Below are 18,618 nucleotides of genomic sequence, written 5' to 3'. Positions count from 1 at the left end.
GCCTGAAGTAACTAGGAAAATAAAACTAACATTCACATTTTTAGGAAAAGGTACAGCATTGAAGAGGCTTTCAGGGTAGGGCATAACTGCATTATCTGAGCGTTCCCTAGGCTCCCAACCTTTGATGCTATCGCGCTGGGGAAACTTGGTGTGCTAGCTCTAAGGAACAGCACAGAGCGTAGAGTGGAGTGGAGACACCACGGCTAGGCTCTGTAATCAGATGGGGCCTCGATTGTTCTTGTGCACAAAGCTGCACTTTTTGCCACCCTAAGCCAAAGACCTGTCATGTTTTGACAAATGCTGTACCCTAGTGTACTTTTTGCTCATTATAATATCATTATAATACCAAAACACACCTCCATCCCAAAAGCTACCCGCCTCCAAGGTGAGACCACACCTCACTGAGCATGTGCTCTGAATTCCTCTGAGCCTATTACTTTAAACGGAGACGGGAAAACTTTACACCAATCATAACTAAGATATGCTTGACTAGAGCCACTCAAGCTCCACCTAAAAGATAGAAAATAATATAAATTGGCTCAAAAGAGAGGGGATGTTAGGGAAGATACCACCGTCAGGGGAGATACCATCCCGAGGACAACATCCTTAGGACCTCCTGACTCCTGGGATCAGTCGACAGGCTGAGCCTCTCTTCCCCCCCCATTGGGACGCCTTTGGGTGAGATCTGAATACCTGCTTATAAATCTCTGTAGAGTCTTTGATCCTTTTAACACGTTTATTTCTAGGCTGCACACCTGTGACACCTGTAAACACCTGTAACATCTGTAACACCTGCAACACCTATAACCTCTGTAACATCTGTAACATCTATAAACATCTATAACACCTGTAACACCTACAACACCTATAACACCTGTGTATTTTATGCATACTAACTTGCTTTTGCAGACAGTCACTATCGCCGGCAATCCAAAAGAACCTGATTATCTGTTGCTGTAATAAACCATACTTGATTGCATTGTGATAACTCTCATTGAGTGCAACGAGGGTGAGGGTGGTTATCCGTGATAGTTCAGTGTTCTGAATCTAACCAGACCCCCAGGCGGTTAATGCATTTTTGGTGAATGTCCGAACGGACCCCCAGATGGTTAATGCGTTTTTGGTGAATGTCTGAACAGACCCCCAGGCCGTTAATGCGTTGATGGTGAATGTCTGACTGGACCCCCAGACGGTTAATGTGTTTTTGGTGAATGTCAGACTGGTTCAGTATCCTGAATCTGACCGGGCCCGTAACGGTTAATCAGCTACACCCCTTAACGCGACACCCACGCATCCTTTCCTTTGTATTTGAGTACTAATAAGATTATACTAGTTGGGCTAAAAGGTATTAGAGGCATTTCATGTGGCACAGAGTAACATAAAAAGGAAGTATCATGTACACACCAGTATTCATCTATAGTTTGAGACCCAAGTTCCTTGTTTATTCAAATAGTTGAATATTTCTCAAATATTTCTACACCTTTTAAACAGAATGGTTTTTAGAACTGCAGGTCACACTCCCTTCCTTGACCAACAGCAATGTACTAATTTAAAGATTTCAGCAGAAAGTTTTAGCAGACTTTACATGGTGTCCTGTATTCATATCTGAAGTTACTATTACACTGTCACTATCTAATGAGAGTATTGGTCAGATTTAAAGTATTGCCTGAGAAAGGCTTTCAATGGCTTTTTAAATGGTTGTATAGATAGACACCTCCAGTTCCCTTCATCATGTACAATACCCAACGCAAGTGACTTTTATGCCATTCAGTTAAGCTTTCCTAATAGCTATCTCTTGATTGGTATTTCATGTAATTAAATCCAATAACTTAATATCCATGATTCATCTATGTCTTGCTCTGACACTCATCTCACCATGAACTAGTCTTGCTTGTGATTCATACTAGCATGAATCTTATTTCTCATGACTGAAACCTGGTGTAAATACATTTAATGAAAATAAAGGAATTTCAAATATCTGCCTCAGGCACTGTATTATCAGTGATACTTTGCAAAATAAACTGCACTGATTTCAATCTTCATTTTAATAGACCTGGGGATAAAATGAAATAATTTATTTACCATTTAACTTTCTGTGCCAGGTTTCTGCTCATCAAGTCTGAGATGTTTCTATCTAGGTCTGGAGACTAAATAAACAGGTTATTGTGATGATTGTCTAAGTTTTTCAGCACTTTGCAAGTAAGTAATCTAAAGTAACAGACACGTATCTCTGAGTAGTGATCCATGTTGAAAATACTGACGTTAAGTTTACCATATAGGTCTATGTACCTTATCACTTCTCATTTTACTACGCAATAGGAAACTTTTTCAAACTGAATGCACTTTTAGAAACTTTGTTAAGATATTATAAATATTAAACAAAATGTGTAACATTGGAAGTTGTGCTAAACATAGCAATTAAGCTCAGTTTACAGAGTGTCACTGTGTAACACAATATTTTCAAAAACACTGGCTACTCCTTTTGCATTGCAGATATACTGCTATTAATTCAGTATTTTTAAATGCAAGGTAGTTTAAACTTCCTCTTTCCTCAAAAAAATATTGTTGACATTTCTACTGATTAATCATTCAAGTTATGTTCTTTGTATCCTGACTTTTTTTTTTCTGAGATACTGAAGCGCATTTCAATACATGAGAGCACTACCTTCCCTCTGTGCATGGTTCTGAATGCAGAGCGTGCTTGTGTGTGATCACATCTGGTTTCAAATAATCCTACTTATGCGGAAATGCTGTGTTCAGTTTTAGGCACTGTCCTTCAAGATGTAGATCAACCAGAGATTCTCCAGGGACCAGTAATGAGAATCACCAATACTAAAACAATGAACAAACAGTGAGGATGAATCACAGCAAGACTGTTAACTTTACAGAAGAGGTGTCTGAGTGTATTAGGTGTAGGGGTCAAGGTGTTGGCAGCAGTGGAGATGTAGGAATGGCTTCTGTGAGAAGAGGCTCTGTGCCAATACCAGCTGGCTCCACACTGAACCCACCACAGTACATAGCTGAACCCATCAGCAAATCTGATGGTACCTCTGGGAAAGTATTTTTAAGAAAAGGCAAAAGATTTCACGGGCAGAGAAGGAGAGAGAAGGGAAAAAATGGAAGGGAAAAAAAAAAAAAAAGTGAGAAAGAACAGTGTGAAAACAAAGGCCAGAGAAGAAAGAGAGGGAGGAAGTGCTCCAGTTACAGGAGCTGAGCAGCCCATGGAGAAGACCATGGTGAAACAGGCTGTCCACCTGCAGCCCATGGAGGATACCACCCCAGAACAGGTGGATATTTCCTAAAGGAACTGCTGCCCGTAGAGGACCCATGCTGGAGCTGGTTTATCCTGAAGGACTATCCTGAAGCCTGTGGAGAAGATCCGCATTGGAGCAGAGGAAAAGTGTGAGGAGGAAGGAAGAGCAATGACTGCACAATTGCCATATTCACACCACTTTACTCTTTCTTTAAAAATAAGTTGAATTTTACTTGTTTGGAAAACTGAATTGTTTTTGAAATTCAGAATCTAGAAAGCACATACATACACTTTTGATTCTAGATTCTAAACTAACTCTCAAAATTGTAAGTGTTATAGTGTTATTTAATACTTTTAAGATTATGTTCTAATTAGTATTTAAAGCCACATAATCACAGTCAGTTAGTTATTGTTTTGACCTAGCACAAAGACAAATGGAGGTAACCCAATGCATGCAAGATGCCATGTAACATAGTAAAGCAGCCCACATTATACTGGCTGGTTCTGATGGGAGACAAAAATCAAGACTAAAGGACTCTTACTCTGCTTAGTCATCTACATTAGCAGTATTTTAATAAATAGCTTTTTCTTCTATTAGTTTAGAAACTGTATTAAAATAAACTACAGTTGGTGATGGTAACTTTATCCTGTGAAGACAGTGAAAAGCACATTATCCATAATAAGAAAAAAATACATGAAACTGAATTATGTGAAGATTTTAAATTGGATTTTTTTTTTTTGAAGATAAATATTATTATTACTAAACAAATTGAATAGGTCTCTTCTATTTTACTACATGACAAAAGATTATATGTTCCTGCATGATCAGTTCAGCAGATATGTATATGTAAAAACCTAAGCACCACTACTGACGATTTTTCTGAGTCAGTTTAAGGGGAATATGCTTGTAAAACACATGCCTACTTACATTTGCAGACAGGTGGCCTCCCTTTGTTGCTCCATAATCCATCTTCTTGACATACTGCTGTTGCTTGTTGACTAGATTCTAGCTTGAAGCCCTCATTACATTCATATATCAATCTACTGCCCAAAGTGAATTCATTACCTATAACTGAACCATTCCCAGGAGATTCAGGAATACCACAAGATACAGCTGGAAAGAAAGGAAAGGAAAAGATAAAGAATTGGTGTTGTCTCATATTGTGTTGTGTTTTTTTTTTTCTCACATAGCCCGTTCATAACAAATGAAATGAATTTACCACTTTTACAACATTCCTACAAGCATAAGAGTATTTAAAACATTGATAAACATTTTGAAGTTCATCTAACAGACAGATTTTATAAACCATTATTTTGTTTAATCCAATTACTATTGGCTGTTTAACCTAAACATTGACAGAAATTTCAACATAGACTATGGGCAGTGGTGTATGTCTCAGGGAAAAATCAAGGAAGTGTCCAAGGTGACTGGGTCCTAGAAACAGTGAACTGGAAATTTCATAAATGCTTCCTATTAGTCTGCTTCCATTCTCTTTGGGTTTCATTCTTGAACTGTAAATGGAACTTAATATTTGTTTGCTCTAGACATATAAAACAATATTTAATACTTAAATCAATTTAACATTTTTCTCTGATGAGAAAATCACCTAAATATTGCTAATATGCTAGATTAGAAAGAGTTTCAGTAAAGAGCTGTTCAGATAACTTAAACAATAATTTATGTATTTTACTACTTCACTTAAGAATTTTAAACATAATTTGAATTTAAATGCATTAGTTTTAGATACCATGAAGTAAATTACTTATTTCAAATAGGATCAATATTGAATATTCTCATGTCTCCAAAATGGATATTAGGTCTCACTGACAATTGTTTTGCTACTCCCAATTATTTTAACTTGTTGTCCTCAGAATTTCTCTCCAGACCAGCACTTACTCTTTCAAGCTTATACTTAATTTGTTGTCCAATCAGTGAGATCTAAGTAGCATCTAGTGTTTTTTTTTTTAATATATATATATTTAAAAGAGTGAAATATGCTTCATTTTAACAGTATCTCATAATATACATTTTTACTGTGGAGTATAATTACAAAAATATCCATTTCAGTCACTTTTAGGAAAGGTCTCCAAGGTCTGCTTTTTGCCGGATATCTCAGCTCCCTTCATTTTCATAATGAAAAGAATCATATAATGGAACCATATCATCACAGAATGGCTTGGGTTGAAAGGGACCTTAAAGGGACCTTCCAAGTGAAATGACCATTGGATAGTTCCAAGTCCTCTGCCATGGGCAGCGATGCCACCCACTAGATCAGGTTGCCCAGGACTCCATCCAAGCTGATCTTGAACACCTCCAGGGATCGGATATCCACAGCTTCTCTGAGCATCCTGTTCCAGTTCCTCACCACCCTCATAGTAAAGAATTTCTTCTCCCTTGTCCTGTTGGGGCGAACAACCCCAACCCCTTCATCCTGCTTTCATATAAAAATCTGACCATAACAGGAGTGACCACAACTTTGATGTTCTCAGAACAGGCAGTAGAGCTGCATCTGTTTTAATGCTCCATCCACTTCCCTAATAACCAATTTAATATTTTATATAATAATAACAAATTTAATAGCAATAAACAGTTCGATATTTTACCTACAACTAGAACTGACTCATGTCTCAGCCTCAGTCAAGTAAGAAGAATTTTACACTCATAAAATGTTTATTTATATGCTGAATTGACAGAGAGCTAAACTGTCACTCTTACTACCTCATAAAAATGCCTATGTATTCACCACTTCAGTCATGCTTAGTGAAATATTTCAGTGTCTCCAGAATTTTGCTGTACATCCCTGCCTCTCTCAGCAAACCTCTCAACTCTCTTCTGCCTTGTGGCAATGTGTCTGAATGCTTGATGTGCAATGTAATTGAGTTAAGATTAACTTATTTTGTCAACTTCTTTTTAGGACTTCTTTCTAATACCAAAGCTCCACCTCCGTGTTAAGCATGCATCCATTTAATTCTATAAAACCAGAAGTCAGAACTATATGTCTATCCACACAACCATGAAGGCATATATCTGTACATATAGATGGACAATATTCTAGTTCCTTCTGAATACTGCAAGCATAAAGTAACAAAATAATTCAGCAGTCTATGTGGAGCAAACAAAAATAATTGATTATATCATCTGAAACCAACCAAACAAACAAATAACCACCCTCCCCCAAAAAACATAAGTCTGTTTAGTATTACTAGATAGATATTACTATATCCAACAGGTTGGATGGGGCTCTGGGCAACCTGATCTAGTGGGTTGCATCCCTGCCTATGGCAGGAGGGTCGGAATCTTTGAGGTCCCTTCCAACCCAAACTGTTCTATGATCCTGTGATTGTATCCTGTGGGAGGGACTCCAAGCTGAAGCAGGGGCAGAGAGTGACCATGAAAGAACAATGGAGACAAAGCGTTAGGGACTGACAGCAGACTTCATTCCTTGTTCCTCTGCACTACTCAGAGGGAGGATGTAGAAGAGGGTGGATGGGAAGAAGGTGTTTTTAGCTTGTTTTTTGTTCTCACTGATCTAGACTATTATTAATAGGTAATCAGTTACATTAATCTCCTTTATGCTGAGTCTCTTTTGCCCATGACAGTAATTGGTGAGCAATTTCCCTATCCTTATCTTGATCCACAAGCTTTTTTTATTTGATTTTCACCCCTGGCTGTTTGAGGAGGGGGAATGGTGGAGGAGTGGCATGGTGGAGGTGATCTACCAGACATTGTGAAGCCATCACAGAAGTTCAAGATTGAATAGCTCTTGCATACAAGATAGTTTAAAGAATCAAAAATGTACAATACCCAAGACACATCCAGGTATGTCTATCAGTTGTGCAGGGTCTGATATGTTTCATGTAATAAGGCACCTCATAATTTATGCTTTCTTGTAACATTTCTTTACCACTTCTATTCTTAGTGTTGTATCTCAGACTTCCACTGTCTCTCCTCTTTCCTCAGCTGCTGCTGAATCTTGTACTACTACATTGTGAGGTTGTTCCTGCTGCTGCTGCTTTAGCTACTGCTCATAAAAGCAGGTCTGGCATTCTGGAATTGTTGCTGTTAGTCTGTCTATTTGTTGTTTGCTTCTCCCCCGAAAAGTAAGACTAGAAAGAAAAATTTCAGCTGCTACTAATTTCTTGAGGCAGCTAATGGCTTTAAGAACAGTTGTATCCACATGCAGCATGCCAGCACATCCAGTTTCACTAAATGGCAAGTACTTTCATATTTAATGTCAAGTTATCTGAAGAAACTGACAGAAATTGTGTATAGTCTTTGGACAGTTAGAACTGTCACATGTTTAAGCATATTCAGCGTTCCAGCATCTCATACAATTGCTAAAATGATAAAGAACTGTGTCAGAAAATCTGGCTTGAGAAATTGTCAACATGCTTCTTGGTTAATGATTAGATGAGGTTGCTGGGTTCCAGCTGGGAGATATGCCTTCAGAGTGAAAAATATATAACTCAACCTGAATTGTCTCTATTATCTTGCACACCAGAAAAATATACTTCTTCCAAAGAACAGATAATCAGTGCAAGCAGAAAGCCTTTTCCTACCTAGAAACTGAGATGAAGTTTTAGTTGTTCTTTCATGTCCCACGTGTTACTGAAATTTGCTTCTTAACAAAAAAAGTAAATGTAAAATTTACATCAATCCTTTAAAATATCTATACATGTCTATACAATTAAAATAATTATGTATTATTCATATGTAAAGTATGCAAATTCACTGCATACAGAAAAGAAGTACAGACAGTATTACAGTCAGACACTGAGCTTTTTCCCAAACACTGAGAAATCCCTAAATTTAACGTACAAGCATTTTTCCACTTAGTGACACATTGTACAGAGTATTTAAAGTATTTAAATTCCCTATAAATAAAAGCAGCAATAGAGAAATCCCTAAAAGTAGGATTCATAATAAAAGAAATGCTGAGTGCTTATGTCTATGATACTCAATCAGAAACATTAGGGAGAGCCACGCCACAGAAATCCTAGTTCTCAGACTTGAATGCATGTAGAACTAACAACGAAAATGAAAACAGGGCTCTGTATTGTTTAGGGCTGTGGGTGTAAACAAGGTTATGAATGGTTATCCAGTCTATTTCCATACTACAAGCTAAAATTATACTTGACCAAGGTTCATCTAATTTGTTCCTGAAAAGCCTCCAATGACACAAATTGTACGCTCTCCATGGGCAATCTATTCCAGTGTTTATCCTCCCTCTGAGAGGGGGGAAAAAAAGTCTAACTTAAGATCATTTTGAAGTAAATTTAGTTGTAATTTCTCTATCTACAAAGAACATTGGTTTTTTTTTTTTTTTTTTTTTTTTTTCATTCTTCTTTTGAGCTACTTTAAGTGTATTAGAAGATCATTACCAGGTTTCCCCTCAAATTTCTAATTTTTCAGTCTGAAGTACTACTCCTCTTTTACTGTTTTATATTTTGAAATATGGTAATAGGTTTAGAATACATTTTAAGAGGAAACTGGGATTTGGAACTCTTAAATAGTGCTAATTGCCTCACCTTTTTATTTTAAGTCAATGGTTCTAAGAGGGACATAATAACATTTATCAAAGGTAAGTTTAATTCTACACTCAAACACCAAAAAAAATAGCTAATTTTATGAAAGATCAGGTTGTTCCAAATTCATGGCTCTTGGGAAAATTGCAAATAGATGTTTTCAAGCCAGCTCCCTAAAAAATGTCACAACTTGTCTACCCCAGGACAGACATGGAACCCAGCTGCAGTTCCTGAATAACCTTGGGTTTGCACAGCAAAAAGTACAAGGATCTCTAGCTCAATAGTATGATTTTATCTACTTCAGAAAGCACAGATGTATTAATAAAGACACCACTTGGAATGTGGATTTTAAGAAGGAAATGTTAGCGTCATCTATATTTTTATCATGACCCTGTCATAGGTTTGAACCCTTTATAACTACCCTGGATCCAGACAAAAGAATTTCTTCCTTAAAATAAGTACCCCAAATTTTCTTTTGCAAACCTACTAGGGAGACTGTTTTCTTCTCAACTGGTGCATCTGAGCATTCTTCAAGACTCTGAATTACTTTTATCTATTTTAAGAATAAGTTGGAGAAAATCAGGAAGAGTAATGCCAAAGGCTGAGCCTCATACACGAAGAATAGCTGGAATTTACAGGGGTATTTCATTGTGTTTCTCAGAGGAACATGGCCACCCCATTACATTCTCACTGATGCCATATCTCAGTCCCCTGATACCTGCACTCCTATTCCATATTGACCCTGAAAACACTTTATTGCTTTCAATTTTGATTTTAACTGCTCTTCTTGTCAGTCTTTTCTCTTATTTTCTCATATTATCTAGTTCATCTCTGATCCTTCTTTTCCTACTCTCCCCTAGCAGAGCGATCTGGCCATGAGCTAACCAGTGACTAAGATGACATGTGGTTGCCAGGATGATGACCGGGCTCTATATAATTTTCTCTCAGCAGAAAATTATATTCTCTTATTACATTCTCTTAATATACCATATATCATCTTTTTTTTTTTTTTTTTTTTTTTTTTTTTTTTTAAAGTCAGCTGGGCAAATTACAAAAAAAGCAATGACTTTTAGTAGATAACTGAAAAGAGAATCTTATTGATAATTTTATACTTTCTGTTGGTGAGCTTTGGAGCCAAAACTGTTTGTGTGAATGTGCATAGAAATAAATATATAAAATAAATAAATATTATAAATATGAAGCCATGAGCCCACTCTAGAAAATGCCAGTTTCAAAACTAAGAATAACAACCCAGTGAGAATGTGAGGCTATATTATAAATGTGAGGTATTGTATAAGAATTGCTATTTTCTTTATAAATATTTTGATTGTAGCATAACTCATGATTCTCTTTTGCTTCAACTAATCAGAGTAAAGGTAATAACAATATGGTCTAATTTCCAAGATAGGAGTCAAGTACTTTGCATACTGTCCAGGAAATTATTACATGCATCGGAACTTGATAAGTTCAGCATTGGAAACCACCGTTTGACCCCACCAGATTAACCCATATTAGAGATGTGTTCATATGAAAATTCCTATTGTTGTTTACATATGCAAAAGAGAACTCCAATTTTTTTCATAATGAATACAATGAAATTTGATTTCAAACATCAGTTCTGACATAGCCATGATATTTAATTACAAATGTAACCCTGCAGGATTGGTTTTACAGAAATTTCAGACTTAATAGAAGGCATATTATTTGGAAACATCCAACTATGGAATCCATGAGCTGGACTAAATGTGAAATTTCAATTAGTTTTCAGTGAGGATGCATGTATTTTGATATCAGATAATAAATTTAGAACAATATTTTTAATTTCAGTTTATTGAAAAAAATATATTCCATCATCTTGGTGGATAAGCAGTAGAAAGGTAATGGGGCAAAATTGTGTATAATTGTTGACAGCTGAGGAATCATGAGGTCTTTAATTCTGGAGAAAAGTATGACACGGGGTCCTAAAGCTTACAGTCTCAACCCCTCCAGCCTAAACAGCACACACAGAACTTTGTCCTCATATACTGAAAGTATCTGAGCTCCAAAGTTAGGTGCCAAAATTTCAATGTCTACTAAAAAAAGGCACATATTGGCTAGGCTAGCAGAATAACACCCAAAGTTTCTGACACTCTTAACTAGATTAACTTCAACAAGACTTTTTTTCCTTTTTCCATCGTATACTGCTACTTGAGATATTCTTAGGCCTCAAGACATCTGACAGGTTTAGTGGATATAACCCAAGCTCCTGCTGTGTTTCTGGACTGGTAGCTGGAGGACAGGTAAAATAACTCAGGACACCTCAAATGACACTAGACTTCTGTGTTTAAGCAAATCAAAACTTGAATTCATATAGAGATGGTTACATTTCATCTTAATCTTGAACAGAATTGCATCCTTTATCTCCTACATCTGTGCTTATCTGCTTCATATAACTTTATGTTACTCCTCTTTGTTAAAAAAAATAAAATAAAAATGTAAATTTTTGACGTATGTTAACTACTTTTAACAGATGCCTGGAAAAAGCAGAGGTAGACCCAGCTTACACGGAATAAATAAATAAGTAAAGAAGAAGCTACAGATGCTGTCTTTAAAGAACTACTGAGTATTTTCTAAAATAATCAAATCAATGCCTGATAACTACTGAATTTGTATACAACCTGTTCTGTTATAACAATGATATGATGAGCTGTGTACTGTATGTATTTTTACCCAAAGAAACAAACAACAACAACAACAAAAAACTAACAATGTATTTTTCATTTTGTTTGTATCTGATTGGATTGATCTAGTTCTTAATACCTCAGTTCTGTACACCTTCAGAATGCAAGTCAATAGGTATTTGGATAAATTCATAATGTCAGTGTATCTCTTGGCACGTAGTGAAGTATTTACAGGGCTGAATCTTTGTTTCATAGAATATTTACAATGAAATTATAGGAACATACTCCACAAGAAAATATCTTACCTCGGCAGATTGGCACAGGAGAATCCCATTGATACATGCCATTTTGGTGACGCCTACATGTTGCATTATTTTGACCAATCATTCTGTACCCAGGTTTGCAGTAGTAATGAACTTTACTTCCAGCAGGACCACCTGTTTTATTTACAATTCCACCATTCCTCAAGATAGGATTTAAACTGCAATAGGGAGCTAAATGACAAATAAGTAATAAAAATAAATTAAAAACACAAAGAGTTTTGCAATGTTCACATTTCTTATGACACATGCAAACTGAATGCCATTAAAATTAGTGCAGAATGCTTTACGTTAATTTTGGAATCCTAACTGCAGGTTTAGACTTGTTTACACACAAATATTCTGAAGCTCCCAAACATATTTTTTTAAGTTTATGCTCTTGGACATGAGGAAGTCGCAATTAAGAAACATACAGTTTGTTCAGCAAATCACTCCAACTCAGTAGACAATCTACTTCAAATATGATAAATTTGTTTTTATAAATATATTAATGGCAAGAGGAAGGCCAAAGAGAATCTCCATCCTTTACTGGAGACAGGGGGAAAACGAATACAGAGGATGAGGAAAAGGCTGAGGTTCTTAATGCCTTCTTTACATCTGTCTTTACTAGCCAGACCACTTATCCTTGGATAAGTCACCCAGTCACCCAACCTGTAAGTCTGAGATGAAGAGCAGAAGAACCCAAACCCCCCATGGTTCAGGTGGTAACAATTAGAGACCTGATGCTCCACCTGGACTGTCACAAGTCCACGGGGCCAGATGGGATCTACACAAGGGTGCTGAAGGAGTTGGCAAATGTGATTGCTGGGCCATTTACCATAATCTATCAGTAGTCACGGTCACCTAGAGAAGTCCCAGATGACTGGTGACTTTCTAATGTGATGCCCATCTCTAAGAAAGGTCGTAAGGAGGAACCAGGGAACTACAGGCCTGTCAACCTGACCTCATTGCTAGGGAAGGTGATGGAACAGGTCATCTTGAATGCAATCACACAACGTATGTGGGACCACCAGGATATCAGGCCCAGTCAGCATGGGTTCATGAAAGGCAGACTGAAATGTACAACCATCATTAGCTGAGTTAAAATTCTGGGCTTAAGCAAGAATCTCTGCAGAGTATTCATAAAATATTGCAGCCTTGTTTCAAGGACCACTAGGATAAAATGCTGTTTTTCCTCTCAGCCAGTTTCTGAGAGGGGATCTGTTCTGGATCTGTTCAGGTTTTGCTGATATAGGTGCAGTGACATAGGATTGCCCTCATCTAGGAATGACAATTCTATTTATTTTTTTTACCACAAAAAGTGATAAACTACAGAGTAGCTGCTCCATTGACTTGAAGTAGCTTTACATTTACAAATTTAATTTACTTTTCTAAATGACATAGCATCACCATTCTTTCAAGGCCTCTTAAGCAGCAATTTTTTTTGCAAGGCAACATACAAAATATTTACAGCTCACTTATAATCACAACGTCCATTTGTCACTTGTAACTGAACACCAACAGGGAAATAACTGCCTGGCTGAATCACTCATCACTACTCAGCTGGTGTGTAGACAGCAGCACAGATAAACACTGATTTTGAATCTGCAGGACCATATTCTTCCTTTCAAAAAACATACTCTCTGAAGAGCTGGAACATTTAGACATTTCTGCTGATTTTTTTCTAAACTGTTTGAGGCACTTCGACTCAGGGATGTTAAATTTAAAAATTCTGAATTCCAAATTAAAAAAAAAAAAAAAAAAAAAAAAAAAGTTGAAATTGGATGCCCCCAAGATGATTTTGTAAATCTCAGTCTTGTAGTTAATAACGTGGCATCAACCCAAAAATTTATTCCAGTGACAGACTTAATTTCCCAGCAGCATCTTTGATCATTAGTTCAATAACTTGAACAAACTTATAATCAGTTAAATACTGTCCGATGTCTGAAATTATAAATAAACAAAAAGCCAAGTCCCCTGTTGTCTTTCTTTAGCTTATACCCTACATTTTTTGTTGACAGATAAAAGTCACAGTTTACATGACTGTTTCCTTCTAACTTTCTCCTTTTGGAAGTTTGTCAATATCATTGTATTACCAGGGGATCTTGCTTTAGTGCTGTTATTCTTTAAATATCCAACAGGCAGAGGTTTACTATCATTTTACTATCATTTTAGACATTTTCACTTTATAGATAAAAAATCAGACATAGGCTTAAATGATTAGGTAAGGTCACACATGAAAACTGGACAAACCTCTTCTGATTACTAAAATAGTTCCTTGATTAACAATTCCATATATTGCTTTTCACTTAAAAATGTACAAAATCAAAAAGGAGAACGATACTCCACTAAACAACAAAAAAGGGTCAGACTGCCATTCCTTTTCTCTTGTGTTTTGTCTAATGTCATCCAATGTGTAAACAGTATGAAAACACCAAAGTAAATTTCCAAAAACCTATTCCTTCTTTAGTGGTAAAATTGTGAATGCCTGGTTCTTCAAAAATAAAACGTCTGTTTAAATAACCTGCTATTTATAGTATGTTTTCTTACTGCTTGTTCAACATTTATAAATAATTCTGTTTGCATTGCTCTTGATTAAAAGTAGCATATAAACCTTCATTATGTGACTTTCCTGCTGCATTTACTACAAAGTAAATCACCACCTAAAATTTTAGAAACCATGGAAGAAACTAACTGATGAACTTCTTCATACAAATCCTCTGTCAGCTCTAAAAGCTTACTGGAAATTGTAAAGACAAAACCAAATGAATCAAGAGTCTTTGCTTTTAAAGTGAAATGGAGAGGAAATAGAAACAATTGACACTTGTTGAAACTGCACAGGTACAAATATTAAAAACAAATTAAACCAGTGGTGAAGAATTCAGCTTCTTGCAATAACAGTTGAAGTTACAAGAGCAGAATAAAGATAAAAAAGATGCACATGGTGGGTTTTTAATATATATTGGCCACCAATTACAGATTAACTAAGTAACCACTTGCCTTATTTACTCCTGAAGGACAATCAAAAGTTAAACAAAAGCCTGTAGATGTTACAGAGACAATGTAAACTTTCAAAGTAGCAAGTTACGCACCCCTCTGCTTCTCAAATCAGTATGTCTCTGGCAGGTGTGCCAAGTACTGTGCAGAAGTATAGGAATTACAGCTGTAGTGCAATTTCATTCCTTTTATCACAACATAAAAAAAAAAATAAAAAATCTCTCTTTTATTTACATTGCTTGTGCTAGCTTGCTTAAGTAGGGATGATCATGTGGAGTTATAAACTACTGAAGAAAAACAAAGCCAAAAGTTACACAGGTATCTGTCACAGCAATTGCACAGATTCATCTCTTACTGAGTTTCCTAGCCTGGGTTCAGGAAGTTCCTCTTTCTGAATTCAGAGATCCATCTGTAGTGAACAGAAGGTTTGGTGGAACCACACTGCACTAGAAAGTCAAGTTCAAGCAGCAGAAGAAAAAAATCCTCTCTTATTATGCTATACAAATACTCACTAGATTAGGAAAGAGATCATTTTGTATCTATGAGTTATTGCAATTAGGAAAAGTATTACTTAGAGTAAGGTTATGCTAGTGCCTCCATAATGTGTCAAAACCAGTAAAAGAATGTGTCTCTGCTATAATGCCTTTGCTCTTTTATACTAGTACTTAGGGGAAAAAAAAAAAAAAAAAGGGGGGGGGGCGGGGAAACCACTAGATAGAAAACATGCACATAACTTCAGACAAATAGCGTCAACATGTAAGGTTGTACACTAAAGGAAATAGTATTTCTCTGAAAGCTTCTAGCACTTTTTAAAAAATGAAGAAAATTTGTACCTACAAATGAAATCTATTTGTAACAAAACTACAATTTGCAAAATTTTGTGCACAGGCATAGCTGGAGAAGAAGGGGAGGGTTGTGGGAGGGCAGTAACTCATTTCAATAGGTTCTTCATTATGAGAAAGCCTGCTGGCTCAGTCACAGCTGCCATGGTATCAATAGCCTTTTTGGGATCTTGTATTTTTCCTACTCTCATGATGTTGCCTTCCCTCATTAAGATTCAAATCCAATTGTTTATGCTGCCGCTCACTGTTACTCTTCTTTCATGCTGATTATTTCCATTGAATCTCATGTAAAACATACAGAATTTTACAGAAAAATGCAGGCATTGGCTGATAGTGAGGCAGAAAAAGCAAAACAGCTGTTTGTTCCTAAAACATAGCCATAAGGATTACATCTCTCTCTCAAGATATGTAATAGTATATAGTCCCAAATAGTTGCTGCTAGTGTTGTAACAACTGATGAATTGAGCCTAGTAAAACATGTTTTGTGTACATGCAAAGGTGTAAAATACTTTATTATTCCTCAAAAATCAGTCACCTAAATAATTTGGTATTTACCAAATAAATTCTCTACATGATCTCTACTCTTGCAACCCTGATGTTGCTTCCTCACTGCAAATTCAAGATACATGTAGAAGGCCCACTCCCTTCACTGTCACCTATCAGACAGTTATCTTGTGACAGATTCTCTTTGTTCATTTTTCCCACACTTTCAATTCATCTCTTAAGTCCTGCAATTGCCCTTTCCTTATGAAAAGCTAACTGAATCTCCAGTATGCTAGAAAAACAACACTCTTTTTCCATCCTCAGGTTTTAGTTTGTCTTTGGTAATACTCCAAATACTACTTGAAAGGTAGAGATAATGCTTTCACTAACACATCTTGTTTTTTTTTTTATTTTTTTTTTTTTTATTTTTTCTTTCATTTACTAACTGCTCATAGCTCTCAAACCATAATCATGTCATTGTTCTGAGTACTTGAATTTAACCCTTATCTTTTTCAGTAGCCTGAGAAATTTTCCAGAGATTAGGCAGCAATTGCATGGATGGTACAAGAAAGGAGAAAGCTCAGTGCAAATCATCTCCCTAAGTGTCATGTCACTTAGCATTTGTTTACCATTCCTAAATGGGATATATATGATGCTTGGTAAAACATTCTTCTGAAATATCCTCAGTATTCTTTTTTCTACTTAATTTATACTGATAATTTTTGCCACCAAAATTAACACTCATGCATTCACACGTTGTTAATCAAGTCCAAACACAGAAAAAGCAAATGTTACCAACAGACAGAGTAATTATCACTTCTCTCTCTATTTACAACATGTAAGTGATCCTTATGCCAAGTCTCTTAGGAGCATTGTATCTGAAGGGGTATGTGTGACAACATATTAAAGAGGCTGCAAGCAGAGTAAGAACCAATACCTCTATATGTAGTGTATAATCCAGTATTGCAATATTGATAACTGATTTTTGTTGTTGTTTTGTTTTTAGGAAGAGATGCAATTCTAAGAAGGACATTATTTAGACAGACTGTTTACATATTTTCATATCATTGCAATAACAGATTCATATGCTGCCTGTTCAAGAACTGAAGGACTTTTTTCCTGTTTTTCCATTTATTTGTACATGACAAGCATAGTAATAAGAGTTGTAAAATTAACTGCAACTTAAGGAAATTATAAGCCTAATAATTGTGTGATGAATTGCAGTTGGAGCATACCATTTTTGCGTCAGATATTCTGACTCTTGAGTACTTCTGTGTGAATCTAAGGGTTATCACTCAAAGGCCTTTCTCCAGGTCTGATAAGACAAGATAGCAGGTTGCAGACAAAAGTATTCATTGGGGAAATATTATTCTGGAGATCTTTGAGATCAGAGAAAATAGAGAGTTCAAGTTCTGCACTTGTGTTGAATTTACAACAGGATGATTACGCATCATCAAAATATACTTTATAATGAAGTATTATAATCAGAGAAACAGACATCATATTACAAGTCTTAATTTGATGATAAATAGTATATGTAATCCACAAAGTATGATTTAATCATACTGGAAATCATTAATAGTTACCTGAGTAACGGATCTTGAACCCTTTCTTACTGGTTGCATGATCAGTTGACCAGCGAAGATACAGCTGATTCATTTTGCTTGTAAAGTTCATTTGTCCAGTATGATTTCCACTTAAAGCAACCAATAAAGGGCTTTGCCCTGAAGAACCTTAAGAGATTGATAAAGAAAATATTGAAGTTTTAAAGTACTAGCAGTTAAAGCAATCCTTTCCATATTTTAACTGAGCTGTGAATGTAAATATATAAGGGCATATAAATATATAATAGCACAGCATATTTTTGCCATTAAAATAATTAACAGATCTCTATTTAAACTGTCTGTTCAGTTTTAGGTTTTCATGGGAGAACAGCATAAGAAACCCAGGTACAAACAAGCTGACATATAAAACAGTGTTTTTGCCATAAACATTGAAAAATCACTGGAAACCTTATTTTTTAAATATATATATTTACAGAAATTACTTTATAGTAGGTTACATTTTTGCTCCTTGTCTTTATTTTTTTTTTAATCTGATATTTATTTAAACTTATATTAAGCTTAAACTAGTGGCTGGAAGCAAATTTATAAACTTCTTGACACTGTGCAGCTTTTATAATTTAAAGCACCACCATATTACATAGTGAACATATTGCCTACATATCTGTCACATATAAAATCACCACAGTTGCAATGTGGAATACACATACATACAAGTGCTATGACTTCATGATACATACATATTAGGACTCAGTTCTGTTAAAATATTATTACAGAATTATTCCAGTGTTAAAAGATATTAACTTATGGTGAATATAGGATGTTGAAATGTATGTGTGTTCTGCCACTAGACTGATATCTTCATCACTATTAACCTCTAGAAGAACAAATAATGATTTGGGAGTAGATAATATAACACAACACCATATAGTGAAAGGGAAAAAAAAAAATAAATCAATAAATCAAGCCAATCTCCTACCGAATGCTTTCAAAAAC

General features: G+C 35.8%; 1 protein-coding gene across 4 annotated transcripts in view; it reads right to left on the bottom strand.

The window, feature by feature from the left end:
- Window positions 1-18,618, bottom strand: part of CSMD1 (CUB and Sushi multiple domains 1) — a 1,186,669-nt gene that overhangs the window by 88,848 nt on the left and 1,079,203 nt on the right. For all 4 annotated transcript variants that reach the window (XM_032184761.1, XM_032184762.1, XM_032184764.1 and 1 more), the window contains 3 exons: window positions 17,647-17,793; window positions 11,745-11,933; window positions 4,182-4,367 (listed from right to left, as the gene is read on the bottom strand). In XM_032184761.1, the coding sequence (XP_032040652.1) occupies window positions 4,182-4,367; window positions 11,745-11,933; window positions 17,647-17,793 (522 nt within the window). The remainder of the gene's footprint in view (window positions 1-4,181; window positions 4,368-11,744; window positions 11,934-17,646; window positions 17,794-18,618) is intronic.

Source organism: Aythya fuligula, chromosome 3, assembly GCF_009819795.1.
Source record: "Aythya fuligula isolate bAytFul2 chromosome 3, bAytFul2.pri, whole genome shotgun sequence".
Lineage (NCBI taxonomy): Eukaryota > Metazoa > Chordata > Aves > Anseriformes > Anatidae > Aythya > Aythya fuligula.
The sequence above is the reverse complement of the archived record's forward strand: the minus strand, read 5'-3'. Positions and strand labels throughout refer to the sequence as shown.